General features: G+C 41.5%; 3 protein-coding genes across 6 annotated transcripts; all 3 read right to left on the reverse strand.

Moving 5' to 3' along the window:
- Positions 1–129: 129 nt before the first annotated feature.
- coq2 (coenzyme Q2 4-hydroxybenzoate polyprenyltransferase) lies at positions 130–4,773 on the reverse strand. Of its 2 annotated transcripts, none has more exons than XM_076105121.1 (8): positions 4,627–4,773; positions 3,607–3,949; positions 2,681–2,847; positions 2,371–2,492; positions 1,865–1,950; positions 1,371–1,504; positions 1,006–1,194; positions 130–836 (listed from the first exon to the last, which is right to left on the reverse strand). In XM_076105121.1, the coding sequence occupies exons 2-8, from the start codon at positions 3,923–3,925 to the stop codon at positions 681–683; spliced, it is 1,173 nt and encodes a 390-aa protein (XP_075961236.1). In that variant the 5' UTR covers positions 3,926–3,949; positions 4,627–4,773; the 3' UTR covers positions 130–680. The 2 variants fall into 2 exon arrangements, with proteins under 2 accessions (XP_075961236.1, XP_075961237.1); XM_076105122.1 differs by having other exon boundaries at positions 4,678–4,737.
- A 557-nt stretch (positions 4,774–5,330) lies between these two features.
- Positions 5,331–11,448, reverse strand: LOC142964224 (major facilitator superfamily domain-containing protein 10-like). The gene is made up of 13 exons (XM_076104447.1): positions 11,157–11,448; positions 9,850–10,034; positions 9,260–9,356; positions 9,033–9,136; positions 8,686–8,844; positions 8,258–8,449; positions 7,373–7,475; positions 7,150–7,261; positions 6,944–7,052; positions 6,731–6,821; positions 6,307–6,354; positions 6,113–6,202; positions 5,331–5,901 (listed from the first exon to the last, which is right to left on the reverse strand). The coding sequence occupies exons 1-13, from the start codon at positions 11,194–11,196 to the stop codon at positions 5,798–5,800; spliced, it is 1,434 nt and encodes a 477-aa protein (XP_075960562.1). The 5' UTR covers positions 11,197–11,448; the 3' UTR covers positions 5,331–5,797.
- Positions 11,449–11,574: 126 nt separating this feature from the next.
- On the reverse strand, positions 11,575–22,506 carry LOC142964223 (zinc finger protein 462-like). Of its 3 annotated transcripts, none has more exons than XM_076104445.1 (11): positions 22,387–22,506; positions 21,956–22,017; positions 16,724–21,861; positions 16,336–16,622; positions 16,101–16,219; positions 15,398–15,532; positions 15,066–15,297; positions 14,800–14,942; positions 14,493–14,716; positions 13,055–14,102; positions 11,575–12,330 (listed from the first exon to the last, which is right to left on the reverse strand). In XM_076104445.1, exons 2-11 carry the CDS (start codon positions 21,963–21,965, stop codon positions 12,188–12,190), a joined length of 7,479 nt encoding a protein of 2,492 aa, XP_075960560.1. In that variant the 5' UTR covers positions 21,966–22,017; positions 22,387–22,506; the 3' UTR covers positions 11,575–12,187. The 3 variants fall into 3 exon arrangements, with proteins under 3 accessions (XP_075960560.1, XP_075960561.1, XP_075960559.1); XM_076104446.1 differs by having other exon boundaries at positions 22,353–22,490; XM_076104444.1 differs by lacking the exon at positions 22,387–22,506 and adding an exon at positions 22,165–22,289.
- Positions 22,507–22,912: the final 406 nt, after the last annotated feature.

Consider the following 22,912-nt stretch of genomic DNA (forward strand, 5'->3'; position numbering starts at 1 on the left):
GAGAGAGCAGGCCTGAGGCAGCTTTTAGACTATGTCATCACCCTGCACATGTACGTCATGGTTAAGTGTGATAATCTAAAAAAAACTCATTCAAAAAAAATTGGCAGCATCCAATTCCATCCAGCAATCTCAGAGTTCAACAGTTTACTTCAACAGCATATTGAAGCAATCTCAGACAGGGTGTGAAGTAAACAAGTCACTCATGAGAGAGTGAAAATAAAGACTCAGATATTTTTCTCAATAATTGGAAATTAAACCAAACAACCAGTAAATACTTCCTACGGTGGCCACTTGTCGGCTCTCTAGTGGTAAAAATTGTTAATGCAGCTTTGAACATAAACAACACATTATGCATGTTTATTGTGACTACATGTTGTTTTGTGTTTATTTGTGCAGCAACTGGAGGTCCACTTAGCAGCATTTGAAGATAGAGGTGAATTATATTTGTATGTACTAGGAGGTGTATTATTTAATAATTTAATTTCAACAATATTCATTGAAAGGACATTTTAAATCTGTAAATGTTTTCACGAGCAAAGAAATACATTTTAAATTTAAATTTAAAATGACACAGCTTCTGGTACGTCTTTTTGTTGTCTCATGGGGCTTCGTCCAGAATTAAAAACCCAACATTGCAGCATGTGATTGTGATGTTCTGTAAATTGTTCTGCTGATCTCACTTATCTGACCGCTTCGTCGTTTTGCAGCAAAGTCTCTCTTCTTTCTTTCCACAAATTGCCGGCAACAATGCCTAAAAGTAACAACAGTCCGAGGTTTCTGTTTGAGGAAAACTTCTTCCAGCAGTCCTCTGGTCTGTTAATGTCCAATGAGTAAATCTATACGAGAGGAGAGGAAATATCACGTTTTAAATGGAATGTTAGAGACTCAAACAGATAAACTGTGATAACATCCCACTGTGGAATGAAACTGTACCATACGTACTGGAATAATCAACCCTTTGGCAGAGAGCCTTCAGGCTACACTGTACAACAGCATGTTCCTCACCTGATACGTTAGGTGAACGGCCACTGTGGACAGTACAGCATAGTAAGGGAGAGTCTGTTCAGCATTGACTCCAGTTACAACCAGTCCTGACATCATGGCCACCATGAAGCCGCTGAGCCACGGTTTGGTTTGCTCATGAAACCTCAGTGCAGTAGATTTGACTCCTATCTTCATGTCGTCCTCCTTATCCTTATTATCAAACAGAGAACAATCAATATTAGACATTACGGTTATAATTAAGGTTAAAAAGTGAACAATTTCTTCCACATTTTCTGCTAAATGTGAGTGCCTGAAAATGTTCATGTCAGTGCTTTCTATAAAACATAAAGTAGAACAGCAGAGATCTGTGGAGCCCCATACGTCACCTGATGTGCATAAATTGTGTCATATATCAGCGTCCACATCACTCCTGAGAAATACAGCGGGAGGCATACGGACCAATCACAGAAGCCCTTGACAGCAGACCAGCCGAGCAGCGCTCCCCAGTTAAAGGTGAGGCCTAAACAGAAGTTATGGAAGACACATGAGACCGACTTTAGTTTTGCTGATGGGAAGGATTTTTAGGCTGCATTCACACCTAAATCTGGCTGTGTGGCGATTAGCGCCGTGTTGTCACTTAAATGGTCCATTTGATTTGAACGGTCCATTGATCACTGTATACGTGACCGGCCACCGTAGCGTAACGTCGGGTTGTGACTCTTCACAACCCGACGTTACGCCTCTTTTTTTGGGCATCTCCTGCGAGCCACACTTCCGCAGCCCGAAAGCACTACCCACATTCAAGAACGCATGATTTGGTGTGAATGCAGCCTTGGTTTTATATGTAGAACACCACAGGAGAACCGTATACAGTACATACCCAACACAAACTGTGGCCAATAGGTGATCCTCTTCATCAGCGGGTAGGAGATGACAAGAGATAAAGAGGCAGCGCCCAAAGCTATGCTGTAGAGAGCATTATGAAAACTGTGAGTCAAACAATGTTGAGCCTTTAGATATAAAAACGACTTTGCTGTTTTGTCTTTTCCAGTCTGTATTCTAACATATAGTACTTGCTCTTGTACATTAACAGACTGCAAGTAACGCAACTGGTGAAGAGTTTCATCCAGTGTTTAAACCCTAAAACAATAGTTAGGTGCAAATATGAGCGTTGCAATATGTTGTGCTTGGTTTAATCAGTCCTCCTTTTAAACCCCAAAACACAGCAACATTACCGATGATCTAACTATGGGACAGCACAAGAAATAAAGTCTAAAGTTTTTTGTCTGACCTACACACTTGGTAATTTGTTCCATCTATGTTTCTGTAATGTTCCTAAACTGATGACTATACAGATCTAATGACAACATGAAGATCACTGGGTACCTGTAATAGTTGAGACACAAGAGAACCCCGAGTGCCAGTGAAAGCTGCCCTCCTAAGAAGACCAGTGCCTGCCTCTGAGAAATCTCTCCTGATGCAATGGGTCGAGTTGCCGTCCGGGCCACCTGCACAAAAACATCAACACTTTCATTAAGTGAGTTCAGAAATCATATTAGGAATGTATACTTCTTGCCGTAGTATAGTAGTATGGAGGGTGGTATTTGCTGCGGCTATGCGAGTGACGGTATCATGGCTTTGAAAACACGGTATTTATGGTTATCAACGTAAATGGCTATACATTAGCTTCACATACCTTTTTGTCAAAGTCTTTATCCCACATGTCATTGATGGTGCAGCCCGCTCCTCTCATCAGCAGGGCACCTGCACCAAACAGGGTGAGCATGCCCAGATGTGGGAGGCATCCGGGGTCGGCAGCCAGAGCAATGCTCCATGTACACGGGAGGTAGAGCAGCCATGTCCCTAAAACACACACACACACGTTTATATTATTTTAATGTACACTTAAATATTTTTTTCACATTCTAATTCCAATGCCTATATATTCATAACAGTTAAAAGTGAACTGCTCTTTGAAAGGATGCGCTTGCATTATTTTTATATTAATATATCAGTGGCATACAATGATCTTGAAATTACAATATATCTCAATTATTTCTGGGACGATATATCCTCCAACAAAAGCAGTTATCGTGACACACCATCACTCAAGTGAACTAAACAAGAGATTAGGATTTGAGAGTATAAACAAGAACACAGACTGGGTTAGGTCAATGTGAGTGGCAATGTGAGGGGAAGAACATCACACTTTAAGTATTAAAAGCAGATATAAACGTAGGGATGCATTAATATGTTTTTTTTTAAGCTGATACAAATATCTTTCATAGCACATACCACTTTTAATATAAACTTTGGAAAATGTTCTTGGATAATGCAGCTGAAAACCAAGTTCACCTTTTTAGTCCGTCTATCTTCACGTCATTGTGTGTTTTCTAACACACAATCATATTCTCATGAAGTTGGTTTTTACACAACTGGGTTAATTACTCCCAAAGAAAGATCCCAAACAAAATGCAGATTTGACAATGTTCCAAGCATCTGCACTAAAATAATGCAGAACCAATCCCAATATTACTTTTTAAAACCAATATTTACATGATATCCACACACAGCATCAGTCTTTGTATAACATTAGGTTACAGATAGATGTGATGTACTCACCAATAGGTTTGTCCAGCCTCATCAACCGGAGGTACGGCTGGACAGGAACGGGTGCTGAATTCACAACTGTGGCAGCTGATAAACTGAATGATCGTCTCCCATATTGCCGTGTTTCGTGTGGTCTGAGTGAAGGGTGCAAAACCCTCTGGCCGTAAAGTCCTCTCTTCAACACGCTGGAATCTGAGTGGAGACTCGTCCCATCTCTAGTCCTCCCTCCTTCTGTGTGAAGGAAGACGTTCGACAGGGAGCAAAGAGCTCCATAATGAATCCTCCTCAGGGTGTTCAGAGTTAACTGGCTGGTCAGCTTGGCTGGGAACATGGTGTTTCTCCGGTAATGTCCTCCCTAACACACAAATGAAAAGACACACACAATGGCTTGTCAATGGCTTTTTCACAAAGGAGGACTGATTTGCTGCAACAGGCATTCCTTTTGTGTCAGAGTGAATCAGCTGCACAAACACTGAGATGTTAGTGTGTAATGCCGTCTTCACCTCAGCTCCCACACATCTTGAAAATAAAAACACCGAAATCAGATTTGTGTTTTCTGATTTCAGCTCAGCATTCAACAAAATCTCCCCCAGTGAAACTGAGTTTTAAATGTAGCAATCTGGGCATGTGTACCACGATGTGCCCCTGGTTATTAGACTTCCTCACAAACAGACTACAGCTGTAGCATCACACACAAACTGACATGGTTGTCCCACATCTCCATCCTCCATAAATTGCTGTATTACTTAAGGAGACTTATTAAGAGAAAACTATTAAAAGACAATAACCACCCAGCCTCAGCCTTCACAACTGCCGTAACTTAACACCAGACTTTCTGGCCGCTTCTTTCTGTTTTTATTTTGTATTTTCTTATGAAGCAAAATGACACTACGAAGTTCATTTCTATGACAGTTGTACATGCGTGTGTTAGCCACAAACCTAATTTGCTAGCTTAAGTTACCGCGAGCTATTTCAAACGATCTGTATCAACGTTAACTTGTCTTGAAACCCAATAAAGTGAAACAAACTTACACTATGGGTTACACTAGAGAAAATAAACCATTAACGGAGACTAGCCATTACACAGGTGGCTTATCGGTCACTGTTGCACTGCTGCTTCTTCTTCTTCTTCTTCTTCTTCTTCGGTGGTTGGCATCCAGTTTATTGGTGCATGAGCGCCACCTTCTGACCAGCCAATAGACTTAGAATATTTCCCGAAAACAAAACAAACAAAAAGTAATAAATAAATTAAAAATACCACACATACCATATTAAACTATACATTTATCCTAAATGTGTTATATACTAATACTAATACTTATTTAATTAGAAAGTATTAATGATGTACAATGTCTTGCAGATTGGGTAGAACACTTTTACTCCTGTAATTCAATATTTTTTCATTTATGCAGAAGATTTTGATAATAATAAATATTTAGGTATAAATATGCAAGTAGTATTTTAAAATTGCAGCAGGTAGGTGGATTTTTACTACAGTCTATAATGTTGGGTGGATTTATGTGACATCTTCAACAGCAGCAAAATATACCTGCTGTAAAATATATGCAGTGGAGTCAAGTATCATGTAGCACAACATGGAAGTACAAGTACAAGCAGCCTACTTCAAAGTGTTTACGTGACATGTATTTGATTACTTTCCACCATTGTAATTAAGTTTATTTAAAACCCTTTTGTACAATATTTAAGTAAAATAATGATTCGTTTTCATACACAGATGTTGACTAACCCGTTTATTCTCTTTTTAAAGCAAGAAAATATAATATCCACATGTGTAAAGTGAGCTAAAATAAAATGTTGCTTCGTAAAATATAAAATCTGAGTGCATGATAAAATACTGCATTATAAAAGTATATCTATTAACACAAATGTTATTTGTACCCCACTCTAACCCATACATTTCACATTATGAGCAGTTCTAAATTTGCACATTCAAAGGCAATACCCTAATTTGTACAATAACATCTCTTGGTTTTGGCATGTGCATTGTCTTCTTGCATTATTTTGTTGTTCCATGTGATGATGCTTGGCAAACAGTGCAGAAAGCATACATCTTATCATTATTTTTGTTTGTGTCAAAGTAAGACACAGGTGCTTGTTTTACCAGCAGATGTAAACATCATAACATTCATATGAGCTATAAAATGTCTCTGCAAGCAGAGGCTCTGTCAAGGGTTTGTGTCTCTCACTCATCCTTCAGCCTTCTGGCTGTCCTCAGGAGAGCCAGAGGAATAATGAAAGAGGCTGATGTGAGAAGAAAACAGGTTTGAGCTCCAGCTATCCAGTAAACTGTGAAGGAAACACAAACACAATTTTACCGTTAAATTGACACCATGCCCAGTTTCCATGCTATTTCTTCAGAATGAGGTATTACAACTGAGGAATTCAAAGATTATTCTCTCAAAAGAGTTAGTGGCTTGTGTGTGCTGCCTAATGTTTCATAAATTGTCAACTAATTTCAGCAGCATTTGATGTTATTACTGCCATCTGGCTTCCTTACCGGAGGATGACACAACTGGTCCCAGTGCTCTGGCCAGGGCACCCAAACTTCGCAGAATCCCCATCACTGTGCCCTTCTGGTTGGCCGACCCTGGAGCAATATCCACAGTAGATAATCAGTAACATCATGCACATTCTACTCTAATCAAAATGGGTTGTGAGTTTCCATAAATATGAACTAATAAACAGGCTCACCGTGGTCAGAAACAAGCATCGACAGGCATGGAACTACTATTGCAGCCGCTGTCACAAAAATAAACAAATTATAAATGACATAAAATGTAAACAAACAATACATTGCATTTAACATAAATAAATACATTCTCTAGATGTAGCTATATGTCATGTTTTACATTTTCATGTCTATGGATATTATCCTGCTGCATACAAACTGTAATGTGTGATTGGTTGTATGTTGTGTTTTATTTTTATTCAACCTTTATTCAATCAGGTATTCTAATAATACCAGCTTTTTTTTCTACCTCGTTTTCTAATCTGACTCTACTCAAGTGCATTAAGCCATCGTTTATCAGTTACATTTAACTAATATCACACATTCTTGGGTACAATAAATGGCTTAACTTCTGTTAAGGGGACATATGATATAAAGTGAGCTCACCAAATGAGTATAACGCCAAGCCAGCGTAAAGCATCGTTATATTCCATGAGAGCCCGATGAGAATAAACGCTGGGATTAATGCTATGATTGCCTAAAAAAATGAGAAACGTGGTTGCTTAAGAAAACAAAGGTGTAGCGGTGGTTCATGTCTTTTCACCATGAAGAGTATTTCACTGTACAGATTTTTGTCATGTAAACAGAAGATGCTCCTACCATTCTAACAGCCATGATATGCTGCCCGGGTTTGATTCTGCGAGCATAACCCCCCTGGATCAAAGCCATGATGACACCAATGAAGAAGAACATCTTTCCCTGCTGCATACTAGTGAGAGAAAAATGCTCGTAAAAATCAAAGGGTTGCTACTCGGGTGCGTTTACTGTAACTGATAGAGCACACAGCTTTATCTTTGAGTTCATACCTTGTAAACTGGAAGCGTTGGTGAGTGAGAAAACTCAGCGTGAACTCCAGACCAGAGAACAGGAAGAGGTAGCAGAAATAAACCAGGCCCAATGCTTGAAGCTTCTGCATTCCTGTAAAGACATTTCCACCTTTTATCTTTCAGTGTTCATTCATGCTTTATATGGGTCAAATGGATGTAGGCCTCTTTCCCTACAGAGGAGTTCAGTATGTGCAGTACCCACTTTCTTTTGGAGGCGGATCTTTTGTCCTGGTAACAGCTGAAAAATGGAACAAAGATAATGGGTTCAGGAGGTCCCTGGAGTCCCCGAACCCCGAAGATGAAGCCTAGGATGAAACAAGAAAAACGATCTGTATCTTTTAAAATAGAATAATGTTGTTGTGAGAAAAATAAAGTTTTCAGCCACTAACGAAAATAAACTGGTGTTTAACTTTATCACTGAGTGAAAACAATAACCATGACTCTTACATAGTATATCAATCAGTGTGTCGTGATGATGCTTTAACCTTTAATTATTGTTTTGAATGAGTATGTTTTGCTGTCACTTGATTTTATGTGAGCTTGCGTGGTGGATTTTTGTGAGGGCATGTATAAACTGCACTTGATTGACAGCTCCCTCACTCTTCTGTTTGCTTTAAGGTACTTGTTATGACAGGACAATGTACACTGATATTGTTCTTAGATCATGGAGTTGGGTGAATGACACCAGGTAATTCCCAGCATAGCTCCACCCAGCTTCGGTCTGACAAAAGGTTGAATTACTTCCTGGAGTCTTGTCAGGAAAATACTGCTTTCAACCAAGAAGTAGTCTGGCACATAACCCCAGGTGAAACAACAATAGGCCGTTTTTTTAAACAAGCACAATCTTAAATTGCTTGTTGGCGTATTTTGTTAACTTTGGGCAGAGCCAGACAAGCTGTTTCCCTCTCTTTGCAGCCTTCATACAAAGCTAAGCTAACTGGCTGAAGCTTCACATTTACCGTACAGACATTAGAGAGCGGTACCAATCTTCTCATGTAAATCTCGTACAACATGCTGCACAAAACTTGAGTAAAACTGCAAGTGATTCAGTTTGTCAGTTGGCAGTGTGAATGTTTCGATAGCCAACCTGGACATCCTTTGTGAGCGTCTCTGGCAGCACGACCCAAATAAAGAGCAGATCAGCTACGCTGAAGGCCAAGGCGAGCAGAGCTGGAGTTTGGTAGAAGACAATCCCTGTTGTTCTGGAGTTGAGGGCAAAGTAGGCACCCATCAGAGGTCCCACAGTGAAGCCTAGGGAGAAGGCAATGCCGATCATAGCCTGGTCATAATGAAATTAAAGTTAGATTTTAGGACATTTACCTGAAGGTGAGATACAAAGCTATTCACTGGCAAACAGCACAACAATGAGATTCAAATGGAAACTAGCAGAGCTTGTTTTCATACATGAACCTCCAGCATGCATCACAGCATGCATCACATCACATTATGGGTTTTTTTGGATGCCATATCTTAACAGTACATTTCCTGTTATGGCCAAAGAAAGTATGCGCCTACCATTCCTCGGTTCCGTGCTTTTGGGCAAGGCAAGTCGGCCACGATGGCAGTGCAGAGGCTGACGTTGCCCTTACAAATGCCCCCAATTACCCGAAACAAAAGGAACATGCTGAAGCTCCGGGAAACGGCCCAGACCGCATAGGAGGACATCAGCCCTAACTGGAACACAAGGCACCCAATTAGACCCGAATGAATCACGGCTGATGGTAAAAGCTGCATGGTTTCGTGGAGTGGGGACTGTGCCGAGTCAGTGACTCTAGTGGCTTCCAATGTGAAAAGATACTGAAGTTTATATTGTAAAGTCGTAAAAAAAAACATAAAGTAGTGTGATATGGCATTTTACTCACTGTGGTAAGAATGAGCAAGGGTCGTCTGCCATAACGGTCTGACAGAGCCCCGGTTACAGGCGACGACAGGAACTGCAGAAGAGAAAACAGCGACCCGATGAGACCTGAAAGGCAAATTGAGAAGCAAACAAATGAGGCCAGTTTCTTGGCAGTATAACAATTTTAATCAGTCATGAAAAGTAGAGCTCCACATACGTTATATTGAACATGAAATCAATCCAATATACCTCCAAACAGGACACTGTTGTATTTCTTTTCCATAGGAATCCCGACGACCTCCCTGAACCAGTCCACAACACTCTGCAGAGACTGATATACGCCATCCTGTCCAACAAGACAAAACACAGAATATACAACATTACACACGAACAATACTAGTGAATATGTCTGTTCAGAATGAGTCAGCATGCAGAGTCACACACAGACACAGCACATGATGGCTAATCGAATCACTGAGTTGGTTCTGGTTTTTATGGAACAGATTCTTCACACAAGGCCTCCTTTGTTCAACAGAGCATCAGATTCGGCACATTGTCTGTCCAAAACACACCATGATTCAAACAGCAGAGTCAGTTTCTAAACTACAAACACCGGTTCCAATCGGTGAAACTGATGTACAACTGTCTTGCCAAGGGAACAAGAGCTTATTGTCTGGCGCCCATATGTTCCAAACCAGTCCGATGATTTAACTGCTGAAAATATCGTCACAGGTGATAATAATTTCTCTTAATTTACATGCAATCAAATGCAACTCAAATTAGGACGTAAGGCTGGTTGAATCATCAAAAACTGATGGCTTTTAAAAAACAAAACTAACCCCCGTTTGTGCATAATGGTCCAAAATAGAAGGAAGTAGAGGTAGAATCAGTGTAAATCCCAGCAGGTCCAACAGCAGGGTGATAAACACAATGTTGATGACCTTTGATGAGAAGGAGCTGCCATCCTCTGCGGGTTTGTTTGCGGCTGACATTCCTGGGACTAAATACGGCGTCTTTTCTGTTCCTGTTCATACGTAAAACACATACAGTATATGTTAGGAAAAGACAGGAACAAATGAACCCTTGGGAAAGTATAACAAACAGCTTACTTTTACAGGTCTGTAATTTCCTCATAACTTTCTTGAAATAAATTATTTACATGGGAATATATATTGGGCATTTAAGGACAAAATTCAGACAGATGTTAGAGTTTAGCAAGTATCCTTGAAATGCTGCTCTTTTAAAACCCAGTAAATATTCCACTTGTTATTAATTTATTATTCGAAACTTCATCCTGCATACATGTTGTGTGTTTATATATTTGTGCATGTTCAGCTGGCCTGCTGCACACTGTAGGTTATATTTCTAATTAATTAATAACTTGAATTAACTGGAAGTGTTTCAACTGAACAGGGTCTCAGTGTCTCTTTAATAAGTAATACACATTATATAGTTATTACCAGAAAACTTCCTATGATTTGCAGATACATGTCAGTTACTTTCTAGAAAATTAGTCAGTAGGAAACCAGTAGAATTAAGCATTAATACAGACAGTGAGTTAGTTATCTGCAGATTGAGCAGAACTTTGCACAAAAATGTACAGGGTGAGTTGTTTAGTTCCACGTGGGGCTCAGTTAAACCCTGTGTAAACATGTGAAAGTTGTTAATAAGGCAACGTGACTGATATGCTATATGTAAACAAATAGATGTTTACAAAAGTAGATGTATGCCAGTAAAGTTGCAACTAGTATCCATTTACTACCTCCAGTAAGTCATCAGGAAAGAACGAAAAAAAGGTGTTGCTCAAGGAGGAAGGAGGAAACAACTGCAACCACAAATGTCAGATCAAAGTTGATCTAATTATTATTAACTCCTCAGTAAACGCACCGACATGAAAACAGATTTTAACTGGAATTAGTCCCAAAACTGTGCCTCTGATAAATAACACATTTCCGACAAAATAGTCGCCTCCACCATGTATGACATCGAGCAAGTGAGATTGACCAATATCTATCAGCATCACCTCTCCTCGGACACCGCAACGACATTTAACCACGCGAACGGTCGCATTTTACACAGTTTCTATACTTGCAGTATGTGCAGACTCGTAAGCTATCAACCTAAACAGATCACACTAAGCACTTACCCGACTCGAGCAGGTCTACCTCTCTCTCTCTCTCTCTCATCAGTCCATTATTATAGGTCCACACCAGGAAGCGGTGTCTTCTTACATTTGGACGACAAGAATGTCGTAACCAACCCAGCGCGCACAGACGAAAATGCCGCCTTCAGGTGTTCATCGGAAGCTCGTATTTACGCGTTCCACATCCAATTGTGTCCGTTGGTCGTACATATTTACCCGGGCGAAGCCAACGGGTAAATCAAACATTCGTTATAGCAAACCGGGACAGTAGCTACGTGTTAAGTTCTTCCCACACATTAAACTGCCTTACTCTTATTAGTTTTAGTAATACAAGTGATAGCTTAATTTGCATTGTGATAAATTAGGTGTTGCTCACTATTGGGCTACAATTTGGCTAAACGACATCATACAACACAAGGGGTTTTAAAAAGTTAACAGAACTTTATTTCAAACAAAATACTACTTTAGTACTGGTTAAATGACTCACTTCCTCGATGTCAAGGTACACACCAATTCATGTTCAAATACTTAACAGCACCTGAAGGCAGCACAAGCTGTTCCCACAATCAGTGTTTTTTAAAGGTTGGTCTAGTTACCAGTTTACGTGTAACAATTATTCACAGTGTCAACAGTTTTGCATGTTTTACAGTATTCGTGATTAATATCTTCACATACACTCAAGGAATAATAAAAAAAAAAGAAAGGATCTTTGCATTGGCTGATAGATATTCATGGATATCCATTATTGTCTTTAAAGATATTAATGTCAACGTGTCACACTTTATACAGTCAAAGTCTCGGTTAAGTTTTAGTTACTCAAACCATATCCTACGCACAAGAGCTGTACCATAAAAACATGTCAATAGAAAAAGGTTTACATTCTACAAAACATGAAACATGTTTTTGCAACCAGGTTGTACAGATTTACACAGTAAGAGTCCAGGACAGTTCATGAAAAATAAAGTCCAAAGCTTCCCACACAAAAAAATAAATAGGGAAAGCCCTCGTAACCGCCCACAACATAATGAAAAATATTATAATCCATGTCGCACGATGTGACGCTGCAGGTCAGAGCTGCTCATGAGGTTTCGTCCACAGAACTCACAAGTAAACGGTTTCTCCTCAGTAGCTGCTGGTAATGAGACTTCAGCAGCTCCATCGGTGACTGTGAGAGCACCTGAAGAACAAGAGAAACAGGCCGGTGTCACATGACATTTCACAAACCCAACTAGGGCAGCAACCCACTATGATTCTGCTGTTACTTCAATCATCTAGTCATAATTAAATACTATACTATAAAATATCAAAATATAGTGACAAATACCAATCACAATTCACAGGAGGCCGAGATGAAATCGTATTTTGGCCATCTTACACTAAAATATATTACATTTACGATAATAGCAAACAGAAAAAGAAGCAGAACATCCTCATATTTGAAAAACTGGAACTTGCACACATTTAAATGCTGCCTTTGGGGGGATTTTAAGTCCGCTGACTAATGAGAGAAGCATTTTTTTTTATCATACATTTTTCATTTCAGTAAATTTTCAAGTAAAAATACCAAATGACTCACAAGTTCCCACTCCTCAACTGTGATAATTTGATACTTTTCTCTGTTATATACGATGGTAAACAGAATATCTTTGGACTTTTGGTCCGACAAAACAAACATCTTCATACGCTGAACGATTAATCGAGAAAATGATCAGCGGATTAACCGATAATGAAAATGACAGTAAGCTGGGGCCCTATCATTGATGCAGGGCAATCTTGATGTGTCAAGACATCGCTGGAGTGCAGGCTATTAAAAAAATAATTGGGTGCAAGTGCTCTGACCGCATGTTCTGTAAATTATAATAGACTGATGTATACTCATTGTCATCAACTCCGTATCTTACCTCTGGCCACATGTGGAGTACCAGCATTCTTCATGCCATCATGTTTCTGTTTCGTGCATCCGTTCTCAGCGTCTTTTGTGACCGTCTCATCTTCTCCGTCCCGCTTTTGCTCAAGACGATCGCTCTCATCTTCCTCCTCGCAACAACCAAGAGGCTGCATTTCTTCTTTGAGATATTCATTCTCAAGTACTGGCATTTCCCCATACGGCTCTCTTACCTCGGCACTGGTTTTCTGATTGTGCACCTGTTCCCTTTTGCAGTTAGCAAATGAGACCCCTAAGCTTTCCTCATGGCTCATCTTAAGTTGTGCACACTTGGACGAGAGACTTAGCAAATGCCTTGCAACTGCAAAACTCCCCTGAGGCCTGCTGTTATTAGCCTGCATCTGATTTGTCCTTGCGAGGGCTGAAATTGCCTCCGTATCGACTTGATTTTTGGGGCTGTGGGACAGAGGGGTGCTGCCTCTTTCATCTAGTAATACCAGCTCACTTCTAACATTATCTACAACCTCTGTCTCAATGTCCTCTGTCTTAACCATTCCATCCTGCTCTGCCCTCTTATCTGTCCTGCAGATGCTGACATCCTCAGCTATTTCACCAGATGTCAGTGAGCTCCCCCCTGCTGCCTCCTCTTTCTGTTGTGTGAATGTTATGTTGCTGTCCTCACTATCTCCCAGTTTGGGTTGGGCTGGTTCCTGCTCACGATTCTCTTGGACAACAGTGTTTGGCTTTGCGTTCTCACACTGAAGGTCCAACACGCAGCTCTTGGCGGTGCTTTCTTCCTTCTTTCCGGCCTGCTCTCGCTTCTGATATGCTTCCTCGGCCTGTAGTGTAATTTCGCCCCTCGTGGTATTTTCTGCCGGGTCTTTAGCTTGTGTCTCAAGTAGAACTTCATTACAGTCAGTAACAAACTCCTCTGTTTCTACATCCTCACTGCCAGTGTTGTGGTGCTCCACGTTAGATGAAGGCTCCTCTTCTGGCATCCTACTAACTCTTGCCTGTAGCTGATCAAGACTGACCTGACCCACAAGCTCATGATTCCTCACAACCTGCAATAAAACAAACAGAAATTGTGAATGGCTTTTCTGACACAGTAATCAAGCACTGGGTGCCACCATCATAAACATTAGAATATTAGGTGGATATTTATTTAAAGGTTTACTGGAATTAAAAGCAAAGCTATGTGTATATGTTAACAGTAGAACAAAAAGACTGAAATCAAGTTCCAGTGTCCCCCAAGCACCGGAGTCTTCAGCGAATAACTTCTATTTTCTATAATGCATATTAATGGCTACTGAAAATGTGAGACAAAGACTGTGTCTATGATTCCCTTTATTTTTTCAAAATTCTGGTACCCTGACAGTGGATACTTTCTAAATTCTTCAGACACAAAGGGATTCCAGTGATGCACAGACAGGGGTTTAGTAACAAATCCTCACCTGATGCTTATCGCTCAGGTGCGCCTCCAAGTCGCTCAGCCACGTGCAGTCGAAGTAGCACAGCCGACACTTGTAGGGTTTGAGGTCATCGTGCCTCGTCATGTGCAAACGCAGGTTGTCAGCACTCCCGCTTGAGAAAGTGCATTTGTGACAGCGGAAGACGACGCCTTTAAGGTAACGCGACAGCTTCGGGCGTCGCACCTCTATTGGCACAACGCGTTCCTCTGAAAAGAAAAGAAAACATAATGTGACGGAGGAGAATATATGAGGACGCGAAGACCGAAATCCTGTCGAGCATCGAACCTACCGCGGTGCAAGACGATGTGATCGATCATGTTGTTCTTGTTCTTGGTCTGGTAGAGGCAGAAAGGACAGCGGAGGTCTTTCTCATGAGTAGGTTCTGACTGGCCTGCAGAGTGACCCGCCTCCATGTGCTTTTCCAGGGTTTTCCTAATAAAAAAGGCACGAGAAACAAGTGACAAGTGTTTGGAGACAACGTTTCCTGTCACAAATATCCAAAATAAAAAGATTAATTTTACATTAAAACAAATCCTTATGGGGGTTGTAACTTACCTAAAACAAGTGAAAAAGTCGCAGTCCTTACACCTGAGGATCTTCTTTCCATGGCGATTTAGGTAGTGTCGTCGCATACTAGACAGGTGTCCGGTGTTGAAATTGCAGAACTCACAGTGAAGAAGACAGTTGTCCGGTAACTTGGCTTCTTGCACGTTTGTTTCAGCCTGTGCCCTCCAGCTGTAGTGGTTCAACTGCCGCTGCACATCTGGGGGCTCCAAGTACAGCGATTCTGTCAAAGTACAATAAATCAGTATTTAATCTCAGTATAGCCACTACTGAAAAAAGTTATAAATACATTATGATTTACAAACACAATAGGGATGACTTGCTTTGAGAAATGTCAGGTTTTTCATCAGGTTCAGGCCAATAGTTCAATTCCTCTGATGAGTTAAAGGGCTCCGTGTCGGCCCTCTGAACGCTCTCCTCATGTTGGTCGTCAGTCTCAGCAGGTTCCATCATGACATCTGAGCATTCATTAGTGGTACAAACATGGAATGAAAGACAGAAGATCGGTAATCCGTACAGTGAAGCTGATTATTAGCATACGGGCGACACAATCTGGTAAATTCCAACAGTTTTACAACATACGAAAACGGGCAGAGACGGCTATTCATTACAATACAATTCAGTACAATACAATAGCCCATATTTAACAACATGTGGCTGGATGTCAGTGATAATAAACCATCCTGATCAAAATCTCAGCAAGCAGAGAGCTGCAACAGTTTCCATCTACACTCAGTTACCAATTTCTTAAGTAGACCTGGGTAAACCTAGTGAATACCTTCATAAAGGTTATAATGTTCAGTGTGTGTTGAAACTGTTTTAGAGAGGTATGGTTCAAATGAACTGTATCAAGTTATAGGAAGAGATGTTTCTAATATTCAGCCTACCCTCACTGATAGAAATATGGTGGAGTGTATACTCGTAACGGCTTATTTGAAAAACATGCACAAAGCATAAAGTATGCATCATAGTAACTATCAATTTATTGAATGTTGGGTGAAGGTGGGATATGTGCAGGTTTCTCACCTTGATGCACTTTCATAAAGTGACACCTCCAGAGGCCCATGACGGTGGTCCGATAGGAACAGAAACTACAGAGGAAGGGCTTGATGGTCCCAGCTTTGAACAGGACATATTTGTTGATGCTGTAGAGAGAAAAGAAACAGATATTGAACCACATTGCTGACACAACTAAATGCTGATGACACTCGTCATTATTTCTTTTCACTCCTAATTTCAAATCCCCAAAGTTTCTTCTTACTTGTGCTTTAACACTGAGGTAGGCGCATTGTTCATCTTCTTGAGGGCTGCCACGGCTGCATGGCTGCGCTCATGCGAACGCAGCCCCTTTAACGACATGAATGTCCTCCGACACTGTTTGCAAGTGTGTTGTTCTCTGGATTCCAGCTGTGGTTGCTCTTCATCCGTGGGTTTTGACAGTGGCGACAGAGGGCTTGGCGGCAAAGTGACGGTCTGACCTGGTGTCACGTTCCACTGGGCCGGTTCGTCCACAGTTTCCAACGTGAGAAGTTCATCTTGCATGAAGAGCTGAAAATGAAACGCAGCAAAAGGTCAACAAGGCGTAGCTAAAGCATGCAGCAAAAAGGATCAAGAGTGTAAAATGCCCAATATTGGCAGAGTCAACTTACCTCGATGGATTTGGCCTTTGGCAATGACGTTGCAGCCTCTGCCCTCTTTCTTGCCATCTCTCTGTGGCAATCCAGGTGATACCACAGCTTTCTAATTCCATTCATTTGTTTACTGCAGTGGACACATCTGTAAAGACCTGTACTACCCTTCTTTGATCCTTGGGATAACACCGTGAAGTCCAATATGCAATCTGAGCTATGGAAAGTACTATAGTGGGCAACGAGCAGCTGGGAGGAGTCAAAAATCAACTCCGGACACTTCCTACATTTGATGGCCACTCCTTCCTCAGCTTCGGCTTCGGGCTGTTTCCTGGCCTTTCTGCATTTGTTATACTTCTGTAGCAGCTTGCGTGTTGTAAGTGGATCCAATTTGTGGGTCTTTTTGTAGTGACATAGCAGGTATCTTCGATAGAATCCTCTATAGCTACACATGTGGCACTTGTACAGTGTTACCTTGTTCTGTACGGACATTTTGTTTGTCTCAGCGGTGCTCTGGTGACGGAGGCCATTTTCTGTTGTTGATGTTTTGCTTTTTAAAGCCTCCTCTGATGCTGAGCCCTGAGAGCAGAGATCAGGTGGTTTTTCAGTTTCAATGTCAGCTGAATGTCCAGGAGCTGCTGGCAGAGCCTGACGGTGGTCCCTCTCACTGTGGCTTTTTAGTTTCTTCATTGTTGGATAAATTAGTGGACACATTTGACAAATGTACCCTCTTTCAGTAGCACTTTTTCCAACCGTACACCCGACCAAGTTGGTTCCAAGTATTTCCTCTGTTTGGAGCTCATCTGCCCTGGCAACGAGGTCTGGATGCTTCATTTGGCAGTGAGTGAGCGTGCCATGGTAGCTTGTATTCGCATAGGGACACGTTGGACACCTGTAGACTAACATTGTTTTGCTTTCCTCTGTCGTCGTGCTGCTTTTGCATGCCTCTGGAGGGTTTTCTGGTGTCGGAGTTAAAGGGCGGTCACGAGATGTTGATGGTTGCTTCTCCTGGGCCTGCTTGTATACCGGTGCATAGTACTTTAAGAAGCTGTCCCTTCCATGTTTCTTAACATAATGGCTTCCAAGTAGTATTTTTGTGTAATAGGAACTGGAACACAGAACGCATTTGTACACGCAATCCTGAGGCCTAGAAACATATGCCATCTTGTGGTGAACACGCACGTGTCGGTCGATCCCAATTTTTGTGCTGCAACTATAACGGCAGTACTGGCATTTAACCACGGTATAGATTTTCTTACATAAAAAGGAAGACTGTGATACTAATCCCCGATTGCTTAGAGTCTTATATTGTTTTATTTTACCCATGGACGATGGTTTAGGGGCTGGTTTCACCGTGTTTGGCACGCTGTTTGGCACGCTGTTTGGCACGGTGTTTGGCACAGTCTCAGTATGGTCCTTCTCACAGTGCTTATTCAGTTTCTCCTGTGTTGCACAAATCTGTTGGCAGGTTTCACATATGTAGCCACGAAGTCTGAAATTGCCAGGATCACAAGGACCTTTACTCTTCAAACAGTCAACCCACTTAGATAGCTGTGCTTCATCCGCGTGAATACTGTCCGCTCTGGGCTCGAGGGCAAGGTGCTTCATATGGCAGTGACTGAGAACTCCTTGATGAAGGGTATTCACGTAGGTACAATGTGGACACTTGAAGACTTGCATGCGCGTTTGGATTTTCTCTTGATGTTCATCGTAACCTTCGTATACAGCTTCATGGTGTTTCATTCCGCAGTGAGTGTTGAGACCGTGCTGGGTGAGAAATCTTACAGGGCAGTAAGGGCAACTGAGCAATGTGGAAGATGCTTTTGCTTCAAATCCAAGAGGCACTTGGTAAGATTCGAATGTCCGTGGCATTACATCGTCTTCCACCTGCCTGTTTGCACTTGGTCTCTTGCTGTTGACGACACCCAGGACCGAACCGTCTTCTTTCACAGACCACGGATGAACAGCGCGGTAGTGGCGCGTGACGGCCGACACTGAGCTACCTTTAAATGAGCACGCTCTGCATGAATAATTCCTGGTTTCATTTTGTCCAGATCGTTGAGATGGTGAGCTGCCATCAGTGCCATCACCCTCACTAATACCATCGGTGCACTTCGTTTGAAGTTTCTTCTTTTTAGGAGGATGCGCATCGGGACCGACATACAACCGAGTAGTTACGTACTCGAGGCTTGGGCTACGTCCTGGGTGTTGTTCCTGGTAGTGCTCATGGACTGCTGCCGCTTTTTCGTGAGAGAAAACACACACGTCACAGTGATACCCCGTCTGTAAAGTTCCTTGTTTGAAACACACTCTTAAAACATCTGTGATTGAGCGATTTGCCCTGTGGACTTTCCATATATGCTTCTTTAAAGCCTGCACATATTGAGTGCTGTATGGGCATCTATAGCAACGAAGGGTCCTCTGTGGTTGTGAGGCTGTCATTGAGGGTGATGCTGGAGCTGGGAGGGATTTGCCAACCATCTTTATTTTTTTATTTCCTTTCCCCTCTAGGGATGCATGAGTGACTTCTTGGTTTGCAGTTTCTAAGTGTAGTTTCTTTGTCTTTTCGCGAACCATAGCGGTATACAGACGGATTAGTTCGCCCGTAACCATAAACCCACTATGTTTTTTGAGGTAATGCCGCATTACATAGTCCACCGTACTCTTTCTGTAGTTGCAAAAGTGACAGAAATACACATCTCCGTCTCCCTCCCCCATAAGAGGAAGAGGTAGACCCGTAGAAAAGGAGAACTCCTTTGCTTGAGATTTAGATTTTTCAATTTGATCACGAATCACAGCTGTATGTTCAATAATACATACCCTCATGTAATGGAGGCTTTTGTGAATTCCGATTTGATGGTTTGCGATACCTTTTATTGATGGATTTCCATAGTTGCACTTTTGACAGTAAAACAAGTTTTCTGCACATGCATAAGCATTATCTTCAGTCACAGAAGCGTCTGCTACATCATCCTGGTCACGTAGAACTTCTGAACCATGTACCTCAACTTGTTTACTAGTTTTAGAATCAGAAGATGCAGTCGTTGCTGAGGCCTCAGCTTTACTTTTGAGTTTCTTTTTCTGCATCTGAGCACTGTAACATATGATCTCTTCCATACACGTTAGTGCATGCAGAGAATGTTTTGCATTATGATGACCAAGAACACTTTTGATATTGGTACTTGAATAACTGCAAAACTGGCAGTAAAACAATCCGCTTGGAGAAATGCCGGATAAATTGCCCATTCCAGTAGACACCCGATTGCGTTTTTTGGGCAACTCCTTGCATTTACTTTCGTCTTCAGTAGATTCCACTTTCTTGGTTTTGGGAGACTCTGAACGAGTCTTTGAAGCTTCCGATGTGCACTTACGCTGCGACTGCTCAGCTTTGTTTTTTGTTGTCTTAGAAGAATCTGAGATGTCCGTTTGAGGTGCAGATTTTTCTGTTATTGTCACAGAGTTTGGAGACTTGTCTAGCGCCATCGGTGATGTTGTGCGTGATGGGACACAATCTGACTGTTTGATTTTATCTATTGTGATTTCTTGACCTGGGTGTCTTTTTTGGTAGTGGACATGCATAACAACAACTGACTTATGACTAAACTTGCATGTGTTGCAATGGTACAAGGCCACATCTGCTCCTGTGGAGTTGGGCTGTTGGGCTGAGGGGTCATTTTGGACTCCCTTACATGGTGTACAGGCACTTTCAGGAGAAATCCCTCCTGGTCTTTCTGGACTCTGTGCTTTTTCACTTATATTTGACTGAGTTGATCCCTCTTGGCATCCAGTCGCCAAATATCTGCAGTACAGCAAGGAATTATCCACTTCATGAGTTGGGTGACTTTCCTTGTAATGCTTTTTCAATGCCTCCAATACGTTGGTGGTAAACACACACAAAAAACACTTGAAAACCAAACTGACATCACGTGATTGCATCTTGAATACGTTTGGGGCCTCTGGGTGATTTTCACTGTAGTGTCTCTTGAGGGCAGCTATACTTACAAACTCAACTGGACACTGCAGGCAACGAAAGATAGCACTCCTATCACTTGGATCCTGAATGTAAGCAGCATTATATCTCACATAAGGGTGATCGTTCTGATAATGGGTAGATACACATGTACTGCTCACATCGCTGTAGACACAATGCTTACAAGAATACACTGTTGAGCTTTCAGAGTCTCCATTGACAAGACAAAGCTTCTTTTCTCCTTCATCTTCGCTAACGTCAAATGAAAACTCTGTGTTGCTTGATGATTGTTGTCCTTCCTGTGGGAGCTTTGTCTCTTCTTTTTCTGACTTTGCTTTTTTAGCAGGAGGACATTTTGAGATTTCACTGTTTGCCCTTTTACCAATGTTGTCAGGAACGGTTTCTCTGGATTGGTCATTGGGCTTTGGTGCACTCGGGTCAGGATTTATAAGTTGGTCATCTAGCAAAAACCGGTGAGAAACACTGGCGATATCATTCATGGACTTTGCAGTGACTTTAAACACACCACTACTGTTTGGGCTGGAGCTGGAGGGGGATTCTTTCAAAAGGATGGTTCCTTTGGTGCTGTCTAGAAGATGTGGGCTTTCAGCTGAGTCCACTGGGGGTTTCCCATTTGATCCAGATGATACCGCAAAGTACTTGGTAATGGTTTGCAATGGCCGCTTGTACGTCTTAAGATCCTTTGATGACTTAAGTGTGCATTTCGATTTTGAGGTAGACATCACAGAAAAAACGGAGGAAATCTCTTTTGCTCCTGCAGGTTCACTGTGCTGGTTTGCTGACATGACAATTATGCTGGTATCCGGGTTTTCAGAAATGATTATATTTCCAATAACATCTTCGGATTTTTTGTGACATTGTCTCTCGTGTTCGTTTAAAATTGCCCGACTGCAAGCTTTAAAATCACAGTGCTGGCATTCAAAATCATCTTCTGCACTGTTGCTATTGCTGTCAGTTTTGTCTTTGTCAGTCACCGCGTATTTTAAACCAGCCTCTCTGAGAGCAGCATCTACATCACAGCCATGCACTTTGTTGAGGTGTTCAAAAAGGTAGACCTTGGATTTGAAGAGGAGTATACAACGACTACACTTAAAATACTTGATTGGGGATTCTTGAGTGAACACCTGATTCGTTTTACTGTAGCCAGAGGTGGGAACGTTCAGTGACTCTGAGGGGGTAAATAAAAGATTATGTTGAATACTCAACTTAATTCCATGCACTACATTGACACAATAATGTCAGAAAATGACTGTAATAAATACCTTCTTGCATTGTGTATTCCTCTCTAGACACAGAGCCATATGAAGACACCGCTGTGACAAACCTGGAGGATTGAAAGCATATATTATTGCATCGCTCAACATACAAAATAAGCAACATATTTTTGATTACTAGCGTTACTGTTAAAGTCGCGTGCACTACTGGGGGTTTCAAAGGGGATTTAAAAATAACAACAAGAGATATATCGCACTTCTTGAGTATTAAAGGAAAACCAATTGAAGAGCAGAACAACAATGGCACTGGAAACAACTTAGGACCTCGGTCAGGCATGTTCAACAGGACGGAAACGTAGGGAGAGTCCAGCCCCTTTACAGACAAACTGGTACGAACTCTTTTAACAAAGCAATGAAAAAGACAAAGTGGACAAATACAACTTACACAAATACTCAACGACCACGAATAATGTACTCACGCATCCAGATAAACATCGGATGAGGCTTATAATACAACATTTTCAATTGCTGATGTTAAGAACGTGAAGAAGCCACAATACTCCGCCATTTTTTCCCGCGAGTACTCTGGTTTGTGTCGCTTCCGCTCCACCAACCCATCAATGTGTTCTACATCACTTCCGTCGAAAGCCATTTAGCCTTCACAATAAAATTGATTAGAAGTGCCGTGCACAAAGGGGCCCTCTTTTCACGTTATGACACTCTTACGTGAATGTAACCGATGAAACATGAATTAATTACGCATTAACATACATTTAAAATCCATTTTTAAATGCTTTCCTTCATTTGATCATACAAAAAAACAGAAAACTAAAATAAAACCGGACACCTGTGCTTTAACTGTGAAATCAGAGACATATTTGACCGGAAGTACTTGGATTCTAGACTGCCACTTGCCTTAAATGTGACTATCTCCTTGCTAAAATCCCATTTATTTGTGGTATAAAAGTCCGTCTAAAAATGTATCATAGTATTACAGGTGACATC

This window comes from Anarhichas minor, unplaced genomic scaffold (genome assembly GCF_050575085.1).
Source record: "Anarhichas minor isolate MPS153535 unplaced genomic scaffold, ASM5057508v1 ptg000030l, whole genome shotgun sequence".
Taxonomy (NCBI): domain Eukaryota; kingdom Metazoa; phylum Chordata; class Actinopteri; order Perciformes; family Anarhichadidae; genus Anarhichas; species Anarhichas minor.